Below are 19,190 nucleotides of genomic sequence, written 5' to 3' on the forward strand. Positions count from 1 at the left end.
TTCATTATTAATGTGAATTAAATTTTTATTCACTATTAATGCGACAAGAATATTATTGTCTTTTTTTTTAGAGACAGAGTCTCAACTTTATCGCCCTCAGTAGAGTACTGTGATGTCACAGCTCACAGCAGCCTCCAACTCCTGGGTTTAGGTGATTCTCTTGCCTCAGCCTCCTGAGTAGCTGGGACTACAGGCACCCACCACAGCTACTATTTGTTGCAGTTCGGGTTCGAACCCACCACCCTCGGTATATGGAGCCAGCACCCTACCCACTGAGCCACAGGCTCCACCTACTTGTCAAATATTATAATTTTAATATTTAACAACGACAAAATGATTGTTTTATTTTCTATGGCTTTGTAGAGGTTACTGGAACATTACATCCTTAGACATAGATACTGCTTTTTAACTTTGATTATCTCACAAGAACCAAAATGTATTCCTTATTCTTGTAGTTTAATTATTATAGCCTCATTTAGAAAACTATTCCTTAGCAGAATAAAGTTTTACAGGTCTCATCTGATTAATCCTGTATGTCAGGTAAAGAAAAACTATTTTTCATTCTGGAACTATATGAAGAGAGCAAACTAAGCACACATCTATTGAAACCGGCTCAACTCAAAGTGCTTAATTGATGAAAAACACATTCTAAACTTTAGGAATAAACAGGTTCCATAAATGCTATGGAAATCATCTGACATTAGAATCTCATGTACAAATCAGGGTGTGGCCTCCAAAACCAACATGATAAGACTTATATTTTTTAACAATCAGGCTTTTTAATTTGACCATGTTAGTAAGGGGGAAAGAGTAATAAAATACCTCAATCAAAGTAACAAAGTTGATTAAGGTAAAGTTATAAAGTAAAACCAGGGCATTTGATACTTGAGCCAGAAAAATATTCAAAGAACTTTGGGCAGAACACACTAATGGTTTAATAGTTAGTGAATTAAAGGTACCAATTTACCAAACAATATTTTAAATGAAAAATAAAAGATAATCTTTCTCTTTTTATTGCCTTTGAATAGGTTTTGAATGCTTTTTTTTTTAAACTACTAAGTACAATTGTTCCTTAAAAAAACAAAACAAAACTCACTTGCTGCTATATCTTTTCTGTGGGAAAGGCCTGTAACTCTGAAATGAGGGGAGGGTTGGAAAGAAAGGATAAAATACTTGTACCAAATAATAAAGTTTCATCTTTCCATAGTATGATTTTATTTTTACCAACAGAAGGCCAGATGCAATGGCTCATGACTATAATCCTAGCACTTTAGGAGGCTGAGGTGGAACAATTGCCCAAGCCCAAGAGTTCAAGACCAGCCTGGGCACCGTAGTGAGACCCCATCTCTACAAAAAAACATAAAACTTAGCTGAGCATGGCGATACATGCCTGTAGTCCTAGCTACTCCTAGAGCCCAGGAGTTTTGAGGTTGCAGTGAGCTATGATGATGTCACTACATGCCAGCATAGGCTACAGAGTGAAATACTGTTTCCAAAAAAAAAGACCAATGGAAAAAAAAGTATTATACTATGTATTATTATTTTTTTGAAATGGAGTCTCATTATGTTGTCCTCAGTAGAAAAATAACCAATGGAAAAAAAGTATTATACTATGTATTTTTTTTTTTTTGGAGACAGAGTCTCATTATGTTGTCCTCCGTAGAGTTTCACAGTGTCACAGCTCACAGCAACCTCAAACTCTTGGCAATTCTCTTGCCTAAACCTCCCAAGTAGCTGGGACTATAGGCATCTGCCACAACGCCCAGCTGTATACTATATATTTCTAAATGCCTATCTATGATAACTATGATAACTCAAAATATCTAACAATAAACTTTTAATGAGATTTAGCACAACAATTTTGAGCTGGAGACCAAGTATTGATACTTAGCAACAAACTAAAAAAATGCTGATTACCTTTTAATAACAAATTGATAAAAACAGAACCTAACGTTTTTTCCTAGCATTAAAACATAAAATATAAATAAATTTGATAGAAAAAGTATATTATAAGTAACTTAACCATTATATAGGAAATGTTTCCATCACTAACATGTTATACATTTCTCTCATTATAATAAAAGTAATCTATTTTTTTTAAATTAAAATGAGTAATTTTACTTCTGAGTTTATACCTCAAAGACAAAGTAGGAACTTGAACAGATATTTGTACACTTGTGTTCACAGCAATATTATTCACAATAGCCAAAAGGTAGAAAGAGCCTGTGTGTCCATCAATGGAGAAATGGATAAACAAAATGTGGCATAGATGTACAATGGACTATTATTTAGCTTTAAACGTGTAGAAATTCTGACACGTTCTATAAAAATAAATGAACCTTGAAAATATAATGCCAATTTGTTTTTTGTATTTGTTTTTTTTGAGACAGAGTCTCACTATGTCACCCTTGGTAGAGTGCTGTGGCGTCACAGCTCACAGCAACCTCAAACTCTTAGGCTTACGCGATTCTCTTGCCTCAGCCTCCCAAGTAGCTGGGACTACAGGCACCTGCCACAACGCCCGGCTATATTTTTATTGCAGTTGTCATTGTTGTTTAGGAGGCCCAGGCTGGGTTTGAACCTGCCAGCCCCAGTGTATGTGGCTGGCGCCCTAACCACTGAGCACAAGCACCGAGCCATACAATGCCAATTGAATTCAATGCTCCTCAAAAACACAAAATAAAACAGGGCAGAGAAAAAAGAGTTCGGTAAGCTCTCACCTAACGGGTACAAGGAAGGGGTATATGGCACACTGCCTGGGTGAAGGGCTCAGCTACAACTTAGACTTTACCTAACAAATGTAAACAATATAACTTAATCATATGTACCCTTATTGTAATCTTAAATTAAAAAAATAAATTTAAGATCTAATTTTAAAAAGTGATCTATTTGCATACTGAAATCCCCATATCACACTGATAGTAGTTACATTAATTCTAAAATAAAACCAAATTTTGTCCAAACCTTATTAATCAAGGAATTGAATTCCATTAGTCTGCAATCCTTTCTCAGGTCATCTTTTGGCTTACACATCATGATGTAGAACTTTCCATCTGACCCTTTTAAAGAGATCTTCTTTGGTTTCTGAAGAGAAGCAAGAATTTCTACCTAAAAGATGATGAGTTATACATAAGTTAAGGCCAAAATTCTTTGTTTCAGTGTCTATATATTATAAACATTGAGTTATTAACAAAATAAAAAGAGAATATAATGATGTATTATATAACATTATATAATAGTTATGTAGTAAATTTGTATTTTAACAATTTCTTTTACTTAAAAATGATCTTCACAAAGAATGTGTGTCTATTAACAAAGACACATTTTCACCCATTAGGAACAGTTATGAAATAAAAAGATTATTTCATCAGCAATGCGAGTACTTAGGCATTTAAGTTTAGGCAGTCTCCCTCAAAGTAGTCACAACACTTAAAAGATTTTTGAAATGGGTGGCGCCAGTGGCTCAGTCGGTAGGGCGCCGGCCCCATATACTGAGGGTGGTGGGTTCAAACCCGGCCCCGGCCAAACTGCAACCAAAAAAATAGCCGGGCATTATGGCAGGCACTGTAGTCCCAGCTACTGGGGAGGCTGAGGCAAGAGAATCGCCTAAGCTACTAGGAGCTGCAGGTTGCTGTGAGCTGTGTGAGGCCACGGCACCCTACCGAGGGCCATAAAGTGAGACTCTGTCTCTACAAAAAAAAAAAAAAAAAAAAAAAGATTTTTTAAAGATCTTTCTTCAGAGTTTGAGACTCTGTTTTCCAATTTCTAATGGAATGTTTATCAACTGAAGTAATTTGATTTTTGAAAAAAGAAATGCCTCCAAAATCAAGTCTACATAATCAAGTAAGTAAATAAGATAAATAATATGGCATAAATTACAAAAGCTTGACTGTAAGTAACAAAAATAACTTCATTAAGTGGTTTGGTAACTGGCTCTGAAAGTAGTTAACAAATATCTTGAATTATAGAAATAATGGAATAAAATTTCCCAAATGTTACCTAGAAGAAGTGCTCTAGTACTATTTCTTTGAAACAGTCACATATTTATAGTCACATAAAATACTTTTAAAAATTTGGGCCAGGTGTGGTGGCTCATGCCTGTAATCCTAGCACTTTGGGAGGCTGAGGTGGGAGGACTGCTTGAGCCTTGGGGTTCAAGATCAGCCTCAGCAACACAGGAAGACCCTGTCTCTACAAAAAAATAGAATAATTATCTAGACATGATGGTGTGCATCTGCAGTCTTAGCTATTGGGAGGCTTGAGGCAGGAGAATCCCTTGAGCCCAGGAGTTTGAAGTTGCAGTGAGCTATGATGATGCCACTGGACTCATGTCAAGCCATCACAGTGAGACCCTGTCTCAGGAAAAAAAAAAAATCAAGCTCTTACTGTTTTCAATTTTTCCCCCAAATAAATAAAACTTGTATTATGTTCTTTCTTTTCTTCATTTTTAGGATAAAGAACATAGAAAAATAAAATTGTAAAAAAATAAGGATTAACAAATCAAAATATTAGACTGAATATTAATCTCTGAATTTTTTATAATCAATGAAGTTTTTATCACTGTACTTTGTACTAGGGAGTTTTACTCTTGTGTATGTCAAATTATTTTTTTTGTTGTTGCAAATAAAATTCATTCTGGGCCAGCGTGATGGCTCACATCTATAATCCTAGCACTCTGGGAGGCTGAGGCAGTTGGATTGACTGAGCAAAGCAAGACCCCATCTCTACAAATAGAAAACAAACTAGTTGGATGTTGGGGCAAGGGCCTGTAGTCCCAGCTACTTGGGAGGCTGAAACAAGAGGATTGCTTGAGCTCAAGAGTTTAAGTTTGCTGTGGGCTATGACGTCATGGCACTTAACCCCATGGCAGCTGGCAAAGTGAGACTTTGTTTCAAAAAAAAATTAAGTCTAGGGTGGCACCTGTGGCTCAAAGGAGTGGGGCACCAGTCTTGTAGTGGGTTCAAACCTGGCCCCAGCCAAAATTGAAAAAAAAAAAAAAGTATATGTATATATACACACACATAAAAGTCTTGCTCTATATAGACTTTTATAGACTATATAAAAATAAAGTCTCTATATATAAATATATATGCACACATATATATTTCAAAAACATCTTTTTGATTCTTAGAAAAACACTTTTTAGCTCAATTTGAAGCTTTAATTTAATTAAATTTTAAAATCATAGTTACAGTCATGTATAACTGACATTTACCGTATCATCAAAGCCTGAAATATAGGCCCAATGCCCAGGAAATGGATCATGGTTAGCATGGGCACCCAGAACTGATGGAAGAGTAGGTATCATGACTGATTGCAAAGGAATAAGGATTTCACTAAATGTTGGTTCTTCTACCAGCTTTTTAAGCATTTTAAAATGAGTACTCATACTTAATGTGGAACTACTTCCATCAACCTGAAAAAAAAAAAAAGTAGCACACTTTAATTTTGTGTTTACCTTAAATCACAGAACATTTAACTTCAACAACAAAAATTTCACTTTTATACTATCTTAATTCCAAGGGAATGTCAGTCTGTAGATGTCTAAATATTTTTTAATCATCTCATTTTAATCTCTGTCTTTTACTTCATTAATAATAGGACCTACATCAGAGGACTGTTTAATGATTAAAGAAGACAGGAAAGGCCAACAGTCTGTTGAAAGACATTAGAAAATTCAAAGAGCTCTGTATATCAAACTCTAACTGTTAAAGAAACAGTTATGAGCTTGATTATGGAATCCTTAACGGGTTAACCTCAGTGGCGATATCTAACACAAAGTATATGCACTGCATTACCTTCAAAAATATGATGAACTCTGAATCCAAGTATAGCTTGTCATGAAGGTTTCTGATAAAGAATTAGAAACCAGTACATGTAAAGCACTTAAAACAGTGCCAGTGTTTAATGTATGTCTTCCATCATCACAACACTGTTTTTGATGATGTTACGTGCATCAGAAGTCAAATGGGATTAATGGAGATAGCCAATACCGGTTACCCTTTTGACATGTTTAGTGGTGAAGGAAAGGTGAGAAATAGAGTAGTTTATATCTTGTAACAGATAAACAATTAATGGACTTTCAATGTCTGTTAAGTAGAATCTAGTTATTTACTTTATAATAGAGTTTCTCTCCCACCTTATAAGTACCTCCACTCCCCACTTTTATGTCTTACACATTCTTCAGTGTTTTTCTCCAATTCTTTAGGTGCAACGTGGGTCAGTCCTGTAACCATGTTTCTACTTTAGTTACAAATCTACTAAAAAAAGTATTATTCTAGATGATAACCATCTGCTTGGTTCCCTATAAAACTATGAATACATCAGACAGAAGGACATTTCTCATTCGTCTTTCTTTTCTTAGCACAGTGTTTATCACCTGATAGGCACTGAAAGGTTTACTGAAAGAATGAAAACCAGAACATCAATCCTTTTTCCTATCATGAATACAGGTTAATATCTATGAGTTTAAAAGTTTAAAGATATGACGAAATTAATCAAAATGACGATTTAAAAAAACCAAGTATTTTATACACTTAATGTTATGGCTTATTTCATAGCCTCTACTTAAAATAACTTCTGATAAATATGGATAATCTACTTTCAAAAATTCTCCTTAATTCACATTCAGAAGAACTTTTAGGCAGGCACAATGGCTCATGTCTGTAATCCTAGTACTTTGGAAGGAGGAGGCAGGAGGATCATGTGAGTCTGGGAGTTTAAGACGATCCTGGACAACACAGTGAGATCCCTGTCTCTATCACACATACAAAAACACCTCAAAAAAACAAAATTAGCCAGGTACAGTGGTGTGGCATGCCTATAGTCCTAGCTACTTGGGAGGCTAAGGAAGGAAGATTACTTGATCCCAGGAGATGGAGGTTGTAGTGATCTATGACTGCATTACTACACTCTAGCCTGGGTGACAGAGTGAGACCCTATCTTTTAAACAAACAAACAAACAAACATACTTTTAGAAATCTGGTGGCTATTTGGAAGAGGGACATGGGACATACGTTAGAAATTTCAAAAACTGCTTTATTAAAATAAATCATATCTACTTATAGTATAAAATTTAATAAATTTTGATATATGTGTATGCCCATATATGTTAGAATATTAATCACATGAAAAAAATACAAATTATATATAAGTTTATATGTCTATAAAATATATTTTACTGGTCTATAAGCAGTAAGGTTTATGATAGTACCGATTTATTGCACAATTCTAGAAGCTTATCTGTTAGGCGAGTTGCATCTCCAACAAACTTCTCTAATGATTTTTTCATCTCAATAGCTTTATTTAGAATTTCCTTGCATCTGTTCACACGCATGGGATAAGAAGACTGTGATAAAAAAAAGAGTTAAATACAATTTTATATATAGTTTTGAAAGATAACACAACTTTTGATTTACAAAAATCAATTTAAAAAATGCTCATGATGAGAATTTATACTGATATAAATTTTCTGAAAATCAATTTGGCAACCGCAATCAAGAACCATAAAAATGTTGCTATCCCATAACTTGGTGAATTCTGTTCTTGGGATGTACTCTGAAGAAATAATTGGAAATGAGAACAAATATAGAAGTATGTAGATCTTTTATAACAGCACAAAAATGGAAAGAATTTTAACGATCAACTTGACAGTTAAATAAATTATAGAAGGTTACTTTAGAAGTTTATATAATTTCTAAAATTCTTTCTTCAAAGAATATTTAATAACATGTGATCAGTCATAAATGAAACATGAAATCACACGTCAATATAATCCAAATTTAGCATTAAAATACACTTAGAAACTCTGCATATAAAAATTAAAATATTAATGAATGGTACAAGGTTTGGATTTTAATTTTTGTTTTATAACTGTGTACTTTCTAAATTCTCTAAAATACTTATTAAATACAGGGTGGCTATAAGGTTCGTGTGCAATTTAAAATAGTATACAATTTAAAATTGTACACAAACTTTATGGCCACCCTATATATTTACTAACTTATAAGTTCCCATTAATAATGAATTAAAGTTTTTTTTAGTATTAACAGTTCAGGTATTTTCGATTAAAATGTTTAGGAAAAAAATAGGTTACCATTTTTAACCTAAAAAAATATGTACCACACACTAACAGTTTACTTCACTTTCTAACAAAAATATAAGCTGAATTCTTTCATCTTAAACATACTAGTTCCTTTATTTTATATGGTAAATATCTCCAGATAATAGGACGAAATTTAATGCTATAATTTATTTTTTTAAATATTTAAAATTGCTGGGGCCTGTAGCACATGGTTATGGCACCAGCCACATACACCGAAGTTGGCGGGTTTGAACCCAGCCCAGGCCTGCTAACTGATAATGACAACTGCAACGAAAAATAGCCGGGTGTTGTGACAGGCACCTATAGTCCCAGCTACTTGGGAGGCTGAGGAAAGAGAACTGCTTGAGCCCAAGAGTGGGAGGTTGCTGTGAGCTATGATGCCAAGGCACTCTACTGAGGGCAACACAGTGAGATTCTATCTCAAAAAAAAAAAAAAAAAATTTAAAATTACTAACCTAATATAGGAGTAAAATCCTGGAACTTGTACCTACATATTAACATTAAAAATCACTTTTAAATAAAAAGGTAAAAGACACTATGGTAGTTAATACTTTACCTTTGACACAGCTGTCATCATCCACATTGCTTGTTGAGGATAAGCTAGAAATACTTTGGCTATTATTTCCATCAGGACAACAAAAACTTCATCATGCGAATGACAAATTCGAGAGATCAATTGTGAAAAAGCAGTCAAAAACTGATAAGGAGCTAAATAATTTGTGTGCTCTGTGATAACCTTGTTTATTTTACCTAAATCATTTCTCATTTGTACACGATCACAGCGGCAAGCTGGGGGGGAAAAAGTTTAAGAAACAGTAAGAAAAAAAGAAAAAAATCAGCATGTCAGTTCATTTCACATAAGAAAATTTTCATTTTAAAAGCAGCTTTAAAATATATTATTTCCATGCCCAAAGCTAGTTCACTTACTAATTTGTGAAAAGAAAGTTGTCTCTAAGTAGGAAAAATATTTAGGACCATTGAAAAGCCCAAGGGATATTAATTTCTACTATCCATTTTTATTATTAGGGTGAATTATTTGGTTTAATAGAACATTTTTCAATATTTGTTAGAGTCATCAAAAGTTGGTAAGATTTTCACTGATAGTCTCTGAATTGCAACCACTTAAAAAGTCTATGATTTGTCTTTCTCCTCCTTTTAAACATTTATTTTCTTACACTAACATTTTAATTATCAAATTCATTCCCAGTTTTTTGGGTGGTGCATGTGGCTCAGTCGGTAAGGCGCCGGCCCCACATACTGAGGGTGGCAGGTTCAAACCCAGCCCCGGCCAAACTGCAACCAAAAAAATAGCCGGGCGTTGTGGCGGGCGCCTGTAGTCCCAGCTACTCAGGAGGCTAAGGCAAGAGAATTGCTTAAGCCCAGGAGTTGGAGGTTCTGTGAGCTGTGTGATGCCACGGCACTCTACCCAGGGCCATAAAAAGTGAGACTCTGTCTCTACAAAAAAAAAAAAAAAAAAAATTCATTCCCAGTTTTTAATAGATTATCAAATCAAATCTGACTTTATGCCAAAGTTATAATTCTTCCTAATCCCTTAAAGTTTTTATATGAACAGTTATACCTTTTTCGCATTCATATGCCTTTGAACCAAAATCAAGCCAGAGTGATAACATTCGTGGCATTGATTGATATATGAATTGATTTCCATATTGCAGAGACCTGCAATTAAATAGACAAACTATAAGTATAGTCACTTTATTTATATTATACAAATTAAAATTTAAAGACTTAAACTTCCACATAATTTATATAAAATTTTCTGACAAAACTATGACATCAACACTTTTTTCTACTGAGAGCCTCTGGGTTAGCCCTGTGGCAACTCCAGATCTGCCTGCTTGCCCTGTGCCCCACCCCATTCCCACAGATTGGAGACCAGCCAGCACGGCTGGGTGAGCCAGGGAATGGAGTTATGGAATCCCAGGACCCCTTTTTTTCTTTCTCTATATTGTTTGACAGGAGACATTACGGCCCCCAAAGACATGACAAATACTCATGCTAAATCCATCCTCAACTCAATGAACTTGCCCAGGAAGAGCAATACTCTCTGTGATGTGACACTGAAGGGAGAGTGGAGACTTCTCTGCTCATTGGATTGTGCTGCCTGGCTGTAGCGATTACATCTGTGCATGTTCACTAGTGAGCCCTGAAATGCTCTTCAAATGTCGTCCAGTTGAAAGATCACAGGACTAAGCTTTCAGAGAAGGAGAAACCATATTTTGACATCCAAGATTTAACTGTCTACCATGGAAATACTATTAGACTTTGTGTACACAACAATAGTACATGTGAAAGTAGAAAATGTATAAGAATTGCTCCCTGTACCGTGTCTGCTTCGGCTAACAGGTGTAAAGCAAGCCTGATGCGAGTTCGTAGAAAGTCCCTCAGACTCTTCTAATTGCCTAGGTATCAGGAATTTTGCTGAAACCCACAATTGTGTTGACTTGATGCAAGCACCTGAGGTTTTTAGCCAGAGGCATTTTCCTGAAGTGGTACAGCATGAAGAGTTCATTCTTCTAGTCAAGAAGAGATGGAAAAGCTAATCAAGTGTGATGAAATTCAGGTAGATTCTGAAGAACCAGTCTCTGAGGCTGTCATCAACTTGAGCATGCCAACAAGGAGCAAGAAGAATCCTTGTTTGACCTGCTACAATATATGCAGATGCCCGTGCTGACATCCAGGTATATCGTAGATGTGAAAGATGTTGAGCTTTTCATTGCTGTAGTTTATGGTGCAGGGATCTAGTTGAATCAAAGAAGTTTCATCTGAGGCCTGAACTTCGGAGTCAGATGCAGGGCCCCAGGACAAGGGCTCCTCTAGGAGCCAATGAAGTGCTTCTGGTGGTTGGGGGCTTCAGAAGGAAGCAGTTTCCCACTGATTCTCCCATGGTAGAAACATACGACTCCAAAACTCAGGAGTGGATTTTTTTGCAAAGCATCACTTATAAGAGACATTATGTGGCCTCAGTGTCCCAACATGACCGGATCTATGTAATTGGTGGCTATGATGGCCATTCCCACTTCAGTTCAGCAGAAGGGGACAGGGTCTGGTATTCTGTGGCCCCTACGAATGTCTGACAAGGCCTTGCTGGAGCTACAACCCTGGGAGATAATAATCTATGTCTGTGGAGGCTTTGATGGAAGCAGGTATCATACCAGTATAGACCATTATGACCCAAATATTGACCAGTGGAGCATGCTGGGAGATATAGACAGCCAGGGAAGGTGCAGGACTAGTAGTGGTCAGTGGAGTAATCTACTGTCTAGGTGGATATGATGGTTTGAATATCTTAAATTCAGTTGAGAAATATAATCCCCACACAGGAACTGGACCAATGTTATACCAATGTTATATCAAACTTAATTTGATAATTAAGATGTTAGTGTAAGAAAATAAATGTCTAAAAGGAGGCCACCAAGTGTTCTGGTGCAGGAGTAACCCAGCTGAATGACCATATTTATGTGATGAAGGGATGGTACCACCCACCTTTCTTCTGTTGAAGCACACAACATTTGCACTGATTCTTGGACAACTCTTATTAGTATGACCACTCCACAATGTGATGTAGGGGCCACATTGCTTCAGGGAAGACTCCATGCAATTGTAGGATACTATGGTAATTCCCTGCTGAGTAGTATTGAGTGCTATGACCTTGTCATTGACAGCTGGGAAGCAGTGACATCCATGGGAACCCAGTGTTGTAATGCTGGTGTGTGTGTTCTCCAAGAGAAGTGACTATTGTTGGAATATCATCCAGAGCTAGTGAGCAGTCCAAGGGACAGTTTGTGGGAGAATCAAGGTTCCTTTCCAGAATGTTTGGTTCTCACTCTGTGCACAGGGTGATTATAGGCATCAGTGCAGTGATGACTGTACTTATTTGACACACATTCCCCTTTGTGCTGGTGGTCATTTCTGAGAAGAGAGGGCAACAGATACCCGAGGGAAGAGAATGCACACTGAATGGATGTCAGAAACCAGATTATCCCTCCCTCTGGTTTGGAGAGCACTTTCTTGTCCTTTCTAACTACCATGTGCTTGGGAAACTATATAAATGTTATGCTTCGTACACTGCAGAGAACTAAGGTGAGTATGGACTACAAGATGTGGACAGTATCCAGGCTAGATAATTACAAAGATATCAACTTGAGTAAACTTGGTAAAATTCAAGTCCTTTTTTCCCTAGGAATAAATATTCTAATCTATAGGAAAGTAGGGGCAACACAGTTGCATTCTGGAGAAAAACAAAAGAGAAAGCCCAATCTAAACTTTGGGGGCTACAGGAAGAGATTCATGTGACACTACCTTGTGAGGATACAGGGTTGGTATATAAGAATGGGGTTGGAGTAAGTGAAGTAAACTAAATTTAATAGAATGTGAGTGTACCTACAATACCACTGAAAACTTGAGTGTTGTACATCTAGTCTCTTGGTACTGGAGATTGGGAAAATAACAGTGAACAAATGATTGGATGAGAGGAGATGGCATAAATGTGAGAGTTCAATAAACCTGGGTTGAATTAGAAGTACCTATCATTTTACAATCCTCCTATTTCCTGCCAGGGCTCATCTAGTTACAGCAATGTTTCCTTTGAATGGGTGCAAGGCTTATTTTGTTGCATCAAATACTACTACACTGAGGACAGGCACAGCAGCTCACACCTATAATCCTAGCACTCTGGGAAGCCAAGGAGGGTGGATTACCTGAGCTCAGAAGTTCCAGACCAGCCGTCTCTACTAAAAATGAAAAAAACTGAGGCAAGAGGATAACTTGAGCTCAAGAGTTTGAGGTTGCTGTGAGCTATGATGCCACACTACTCTACCAAGGGCGACAAAGTGAGACTAGGTGTCAAAAAACAAACAAACAAAACAAATAGTACTACACCATTACTATTAAAAAAAAATTTCTTCCTACTACAGGTTATTTTTGACTCTTCTCACCCGTTTTTATTACTATATTTCTCACTCAGTTCTATAGTTCCTGTACAAAAAAATTTATAACTTCTGATACAATCAAAGCCTTGCCAATACTTCTTTCAAATTTTCCTTAAGCTCTCTCACTTACATTCCATGGCCATCAGGTTAGGTCAAGCCCAATCACCATTTCTGAAAAATTAAGCTTGGTCACTAATTCTATATTTCCTACCTACAATAAATTCCAGATTAATATTTCTGAAATTCTGATTTTATCTTGCTCTCCCCCCATTCAAAATCAGAAATCAGCTATCTATAGATTAAAACTATGACTCTGCCTTGAATTCAAATATTCACACTCTTGCATCTCCACAATTTTCCAATATTAGCATTTTATCAATCATCAGTATACATCTTTCATCAAGTATAATTTTCTCCTTACTCTGTGAACAAAGCACTCAACCTTGTTTCTCATAAAGTCAGTAAGGTCTCTCTTTCTTGAATTTTATTTTATTTTATTTTAAAAAAGTTTCTTTTTTGTTATACCTTAGACAGGTAGCATGAGAAAAAAATAATATTTTTTATTGTAGTAAAATATATAAAATTTGCTATCTTAACCATTTTTTTTTTGAGACAGAGTCTCACTATGTCACCTTCAGTAGAGTAATGTGGTGTCACAGCTCACAGCAACCTCAAACTCTTTTTTTTTTTGTAGACAGAGTCTCACTTTATGGCCCTCAGTAGAGTGCCGTGGCCTCACACAGCTCACAGCAACCTCCAACTCCTGGGCTTAAGCGATTTTCTTGCCTCAGCCTCCCGAGTAGCTGGGACTACAGGTGCCCGCCACAACGCCCGGCTATTTTTTGGTTGCAGTTTGGCCGGGGCCGGGTTTGAACCCGCCACCCTCGGTATATGGGGCCGGCGCCCTTCCGACTGAGCCACAGGCACCGCCCTTAAGCAATTCTCTTGCCTCAGCCTCCCAAGTAGCTGGGACTACAGGCACCCACCATAACACCTGGCTATTTTTTGTTGAAGTTGTCATTGTTATTCAGCAGGCCCAGGCCGGGTTCGAACCCACCAGCCTTGGTGTATGTTCGAACCCACCAGCCTGGTGCCCTACCCACTGAGCTACGGGCACCACCCATCTTAACTATTTTTAACTGCACAGTTAAGCAGTACTCTTGTTGCACATATTGTGCAATCATCATCACAATCCCTTTCCATAACTTTTTTCATCCTCCCAAACTGAAATTCCATACCCATTATACAATAATTCCCCATTTCCCCTACCCCTGACAACCACCATTCCACTTTTCCATCTATATGAACTTAACTACTCCAGATACTTTGTATAAGTAGAATACAATATTTCTCTTTCTGTGACCAACTTATTTCATTTAGCATGTCCTCCATGTTGTAACATATGTCAGAATTTTCTGCCTTTTTTAAGGCTAAACAATGTTCCATTGTATATCTACGCCATATTTTGCTTATCCATTCCTCTCTTGGGTTGCTTCCATGTTTTAGCTATTGTGAATAGTGCTTCTAGTAACATGGGTGTACAAATATCTTTTTGAGACCTGTGGGGACAGTTTTATCACACAGAATTACATTTGCCTTTCTGCAATTATAATATGAGGGTATTTTTTCCCCTTCTTATTTGTCAAGATTTATTTCACCAGAAATCAGGAGAACCAGAAGGTTTTTTGTTTGTTAAGGTATCCAACATGATAATTTTGTTGGGATTTTTTAAAAAACTTATTTATTTATTGAAATTCTGCTTTACCAAGAGGGACTAGAGAGGAAAAATAGAAGAAATTGACAAAAATTATGTATATTTCATTTGTACAACATGTTTTGAAATACATGTATATTGGTCAGGTGCGGGGGCTCATGTTTATAATCCTAGCACTCTGCGAGGCTGAGGCAGGAGAACAACTTGAGCTTAGGAGTTCAGGACCAATCTGAGCAAGAGTCAGACCCAGTTCTCTGCTAAAAAAGACAGACTAGCCAGGCACTGTGTTGGGCACCTATACTCCCAGCTACTTGGGAGGCTGAGGCAGAAGGATCGCTTGAACCCAGGTGAGCTAGGCTGATACCATGGCACTCTACCCAGGGCAACAGAGTCTGTCTCAAGAAAAGAAAGAGAGAGAGAGCAAGAGAGAAAAGAAATACATATATATATTGTGGAATGGCTAAATTAAGTTAATTAACATATATACTACTTTTCGTACTTTTTTTGTGGTGAGAACACTTAAAAATCTATTCTTCCAGCAACTAACAAGAATACAGTATATTGTTGTTAACTTCAGTCACCATGTTGTACAACAGATCTCTTGAATTGACTCCTGACATCTAATTGATCATGTATCCTTTGATCAACATCCCCTCAACCCCCACCCCCATTATTTCCCTAGTAGATACTAAAAAGTGAGTATCTACCTATAAGTGAGATCATGCAGTATTTGTCATTCTGTGCCTGCCTTATTTCATTTTAAATAATCTCCTCCAGGTTCATCTATGTTATCACAAATGACAAGAGTTACTTCTTTTTAAAGGCTGAATAGTATTCCATTGTGTAAGTATACACATATATCATATTTTCTTTATCCATTCATTCTTGAAGGACACTTAGGTTGATTCTACAGCTTGGCTGTTTTGAAAAATTCTTCAATGAACACAGGAGTGTAGATAATCTTTTCTTTTTCTTTCTTTCTTTTTTTAAATTTCCTTTCAATATATACCCAGTAGTGGCATTGCTGGATCATATGGTGGGTCTATTTTTAATATTTGAGGATCCACAATACTTTTTTTCCATAATGTCTATACTAATTTATATTCTCACTAGTATGCAACAGTTCCGCTTTCTCCAAATCCTCTCCAATACTTGTCTTTTTTTTTATTGTTAAATCATAGCTGTGTACATTAGTGCAATCAAGGGGTACAATGGTTTCATATACAATCTGAAATATTCTCATCAAACTGTTCAATGTAGCCTTTATGGCATTTTCTTAGTTATTGTATGTAGACATTTGTATCCAATACTTGTCTTTTTGATAACAGCCATTCTAATAGGTGTGAAATGATAAGCCTTTATAGTTTTAATCTGCATTTCTCTGATGATTAGTAATGATGAACATTTTTCATATACCTCTGCTAGACATTTTTATGTCTTTTGTTAAATATCTATTCAGATGCATTACCTATTTTTTAATTGGCAATTTGTTTTTTTACTACTGAATTGTTACATATGGGCATCTCATGTCATTTCCTCTGTCAAGTCATGTCATTTCATTTCATTTTTTGTAGAGATAGAGTCTCACTTTATTGCCCTCGGTAGAGTGCTACAGCATCACACAACTCACAGCAACCTCCAACTCCTGGGCTTAGGCGATTCTCTTGCCTCAGCCTTCCGAGTAGCTGGGACTATAGGCACCCACCACAACGCCTCGCCACAACGCCTGGCTATTATTTTGTTGCAGTTTGGCCGGGGTTTGAACATACCACCCTTGGTATATGGGGCTAGCGTCCTACCCACTGAGCCACAGGTGCCGCCCTATAGTATATTTTAAGTCAGGTAGTGTAATGCCTCTAGCTTTGTTGTGTTTGGTTAAGAAAAAAGATAACTTTGATTATTTGAGGTCTTTTGTAGTTCCATGCATATTTTGGGACTGCTTTCTATTTCTGTGAAAAAAGCCATTATGTTTTTAATAGGAATACATTAAATTTGTACATCACTTTGAGAAGTAGGAACATTTTGTTTGTTTATTTATTTATTTTTCAGACAGAGTCTCACTATGTTGCCCTGGGTAGAGTGCCATGGTGTCACAGCTCACAGCAACCTCAAACTCTTGGGCTTAAGCAATTCTCTTGCCTCGCCCTCCCCAGTAGCTGGGACTATAAGCACCTGCCACAATACCAGGGTATTTTTTTTTTTGGTTGTAGTTGTCATTGTTGTTTGGCAGGCCCAGGCTGGATTAGAACCCGCCAGCTGTGGTGTATGTGGCTGGCGCCCTAGCCATTGAGCTACAGGTGCCAAGCCAGGAGTAGGAACATTGTAATATTAATTCTTCCATGGGCTTGGATTGGTGGCTCATGCCTATAATCTTAGCACTCTGGGAGGCCAAGGCAGGTGGATCACCTGAGCTCAGCAGTTCAAGAACAGCCTGAACAAGAGCAAGAAGCCATCTTTACTAAAAATAGAAAAAAACTAGCAAGGCATTGTGGTGGGCACCTGTAGCCCCAGCTACATGGAAGGCTGAGGCGGGAGGATTGCTTGAACCCTGGAGCTTGAGGTTGCTGTGCACTAGGCTAATGCCACAGCACTCTACTCAGGATGACAGAATCTAAGACTGTCTCAAAAAAAAAAAAAAAAATTACTTCTTCCAGTCCAAGAACGTAGACTATCTTTCCATTTATTTGTGTCTTTCTTTCATCAATGTTTTATAGTTTTCAGTGTATAGATCTTTCACTTCCTTAAATTTATTCCTACTTTATTTTTTTGTAGTTATTATAAATGGGATTGTTTCCTTAATTTATTTTCAGATACTTCATTGTTAGGGTATAGAAATGCTAAAAGGGGGAGGAGACAAGATGGCTGACTGAAGCCAGCTTTCCACAGAGGTTCCTTTCAGAAGGAGAGTTAAAGGACAAAAATTCAGCAAGTAACCTGGTGGATTTGAGCTGCACTAAGAGAGAAGGTTGTAGAACGCACGGCAACCCCGCTGAGGCGAGCTGCGACCACAAGGATACAAACAAAAGGTACAAAATCCATCACCAAGTGGACGGGAGTCCCCTCCCCCATGAGAACGGCTCAGAGTGCCCCACGAACAACCGGGCAGAGTTCAAAGGTCCTCCCACTACACTCCACGGGAGAGACCCTCTAAAAACTGGACCTACCTCCCCTACTGGGTGCCACGGCGTCCTCCTGCCAGGCATAAAACTGTATAAACTGTATATGGTCTCTACCTGGAATTCTGAGCTCCCAGAGCTCTCCTTCACTCACACTGGGGTCTGGAGGCCAGTCCCGGTCGGTCGGTGGAGAGGGGACTGCACCAGAGTGGCAGTTCCCTGAGGCACAGTGCGACAGCCGTCTTTTGGTGATAATACGGCCAGGCATAAAACTGTGTAAAGCTGTGTGTGTAATCTGCCCGCAACTCCAGGCTTCCAGCGCTCCCAGCGCTCCCCTCTGCTCTCGCTCCAAGGTCTGGAGGCCTGTCCCCCAGGGGTCCAGACACTTGGGCGATTGCTAGAGGGGTGTAGACAGTGCTGGGCTGCAGCCTGTCGGTGCAGACTCTGGGGTACGGAGCGGAGAGAGGATGATTGGCCGGAGGGGAGCTACACCTGAGCAACGGTTGCCTGAGCCATAAGGCAGCAGCCCTCTTTTGCTAGCAATACGGCTCACTACAGAATATTCTGAAGCCACACCCCCTGTCTCCCTGGGCAACCAGAGACTCTGAGTTTGCCTGAGGCAACATAAACTTGCAAACCAGGGAAACTCCCAGGGCGGGGCTGACCCAGAGGTCCGGCTTTACTAAACCTAAGACGCACCTGGCCCTCAGGGGATCGTCAGCCTATAGACAATACAAGAGCAAAGACAAGCTGATTTGGAACTCAATTCAGCTTCTCTTCTGCAGGGGAAACGCAGAGTTGTTCTGTTCTGTTCTGTCAGTGACATTAATCAGGGGCAAGACTGGACCTGAGTGAAAACCCCTCAACCTTCATCTAGCGCCTGAGGTTGTCAGGCCTCACCTCCTCCTGCTGGAGAGAGGCAGAGCCCAGCGGCCTGGCAGACTTCCTTGTGATTCAGGCAGGTACAAACTCCCGGAGTACCGATTCACTACAGGCAACTGGGTCAGCCAACTGCAGGGCTATCAGTGACTGGGTGTGAAGTGGTGCAAGGTGGGGAAGGAGGCAGCAACCTTCCCAGACTGATTTATAGGCTGGGTGGTTTCTCCTGACTCCACGCAGCACTGGAGCAAGCCACACCAGAGTAGTCACCAGACCCCTGTGATCCAGTTCCCAGAGACCTCTTAAACTCTCTCACCCGAGACAGGTGCAGACTGAGACAATTGATTTGGACATTTTTGATCTGAACCAATCACCTGAGGACAAATCAGGTGGTGCCCTAGGTGCACGGTGGTAGGAAGGTTTGATTT

General features: G+C 38.3%; 1 protein-coding gene and 1 pseudogene across 4 annotated transcripts in view; one reads left to right on the top strand and one right to left on the bottom strand.

Moving 5' to 3' along the window:
• ATR (ATR serine/threonine kinase) overlaps positions 1-19,190 on the bottom strand; it is a 158,750-nt gene that overhangs the window by 12,588 nt on the left and 126,972 nt on the right. For all 4 annotated transcript variants that reach the window (XM_053598573.1, XM_053598574.1, XM_053598575.1 and 1 more), the window contains 5 exons: positions 9,684-9,781; positions 8,661-8,893; positions 7,214-7,348; positions 5,216-5,416; positions 2,965-3,108 (listed from right to left, as the gene is read on the bottom strand). In XM_053598573.1, coding sequence (XP_053454548.1) covers positions 2,965-3,108; positions 5,216-5,416; positions 7,214-7,348; positions 8,661-8,893; positions 9,684-9,781 — 811 coding nt within the window. The remainder of the gene's footprint in view (positions 1-2,964; positions 3,109-5,215; positions 5,417-7,213; positions 7,349-8,660; positions 8,894-9,683; positions 9,782-19,190) is intronic.
• Positions 10,027-11,857, top strand: LOC128592359 (kelch-like protein 12; annotated as a pseudogene).

Source organism: Nycticebus coucang, chromosome 8 (genome assembly GCF_027406575.1).
Source record: "Nycticebus coucang isolate mNycCou1 chromosome 8, mNycCou1.pri, whole genome shotgun sequence".
In the NCBI taxonomy this organism is placed as follows: Eukaryota; Metazoa; Chordata; class Mammalia; order Primates; family Lorisidae; genus Nycticebus; species Nycticebus coucang.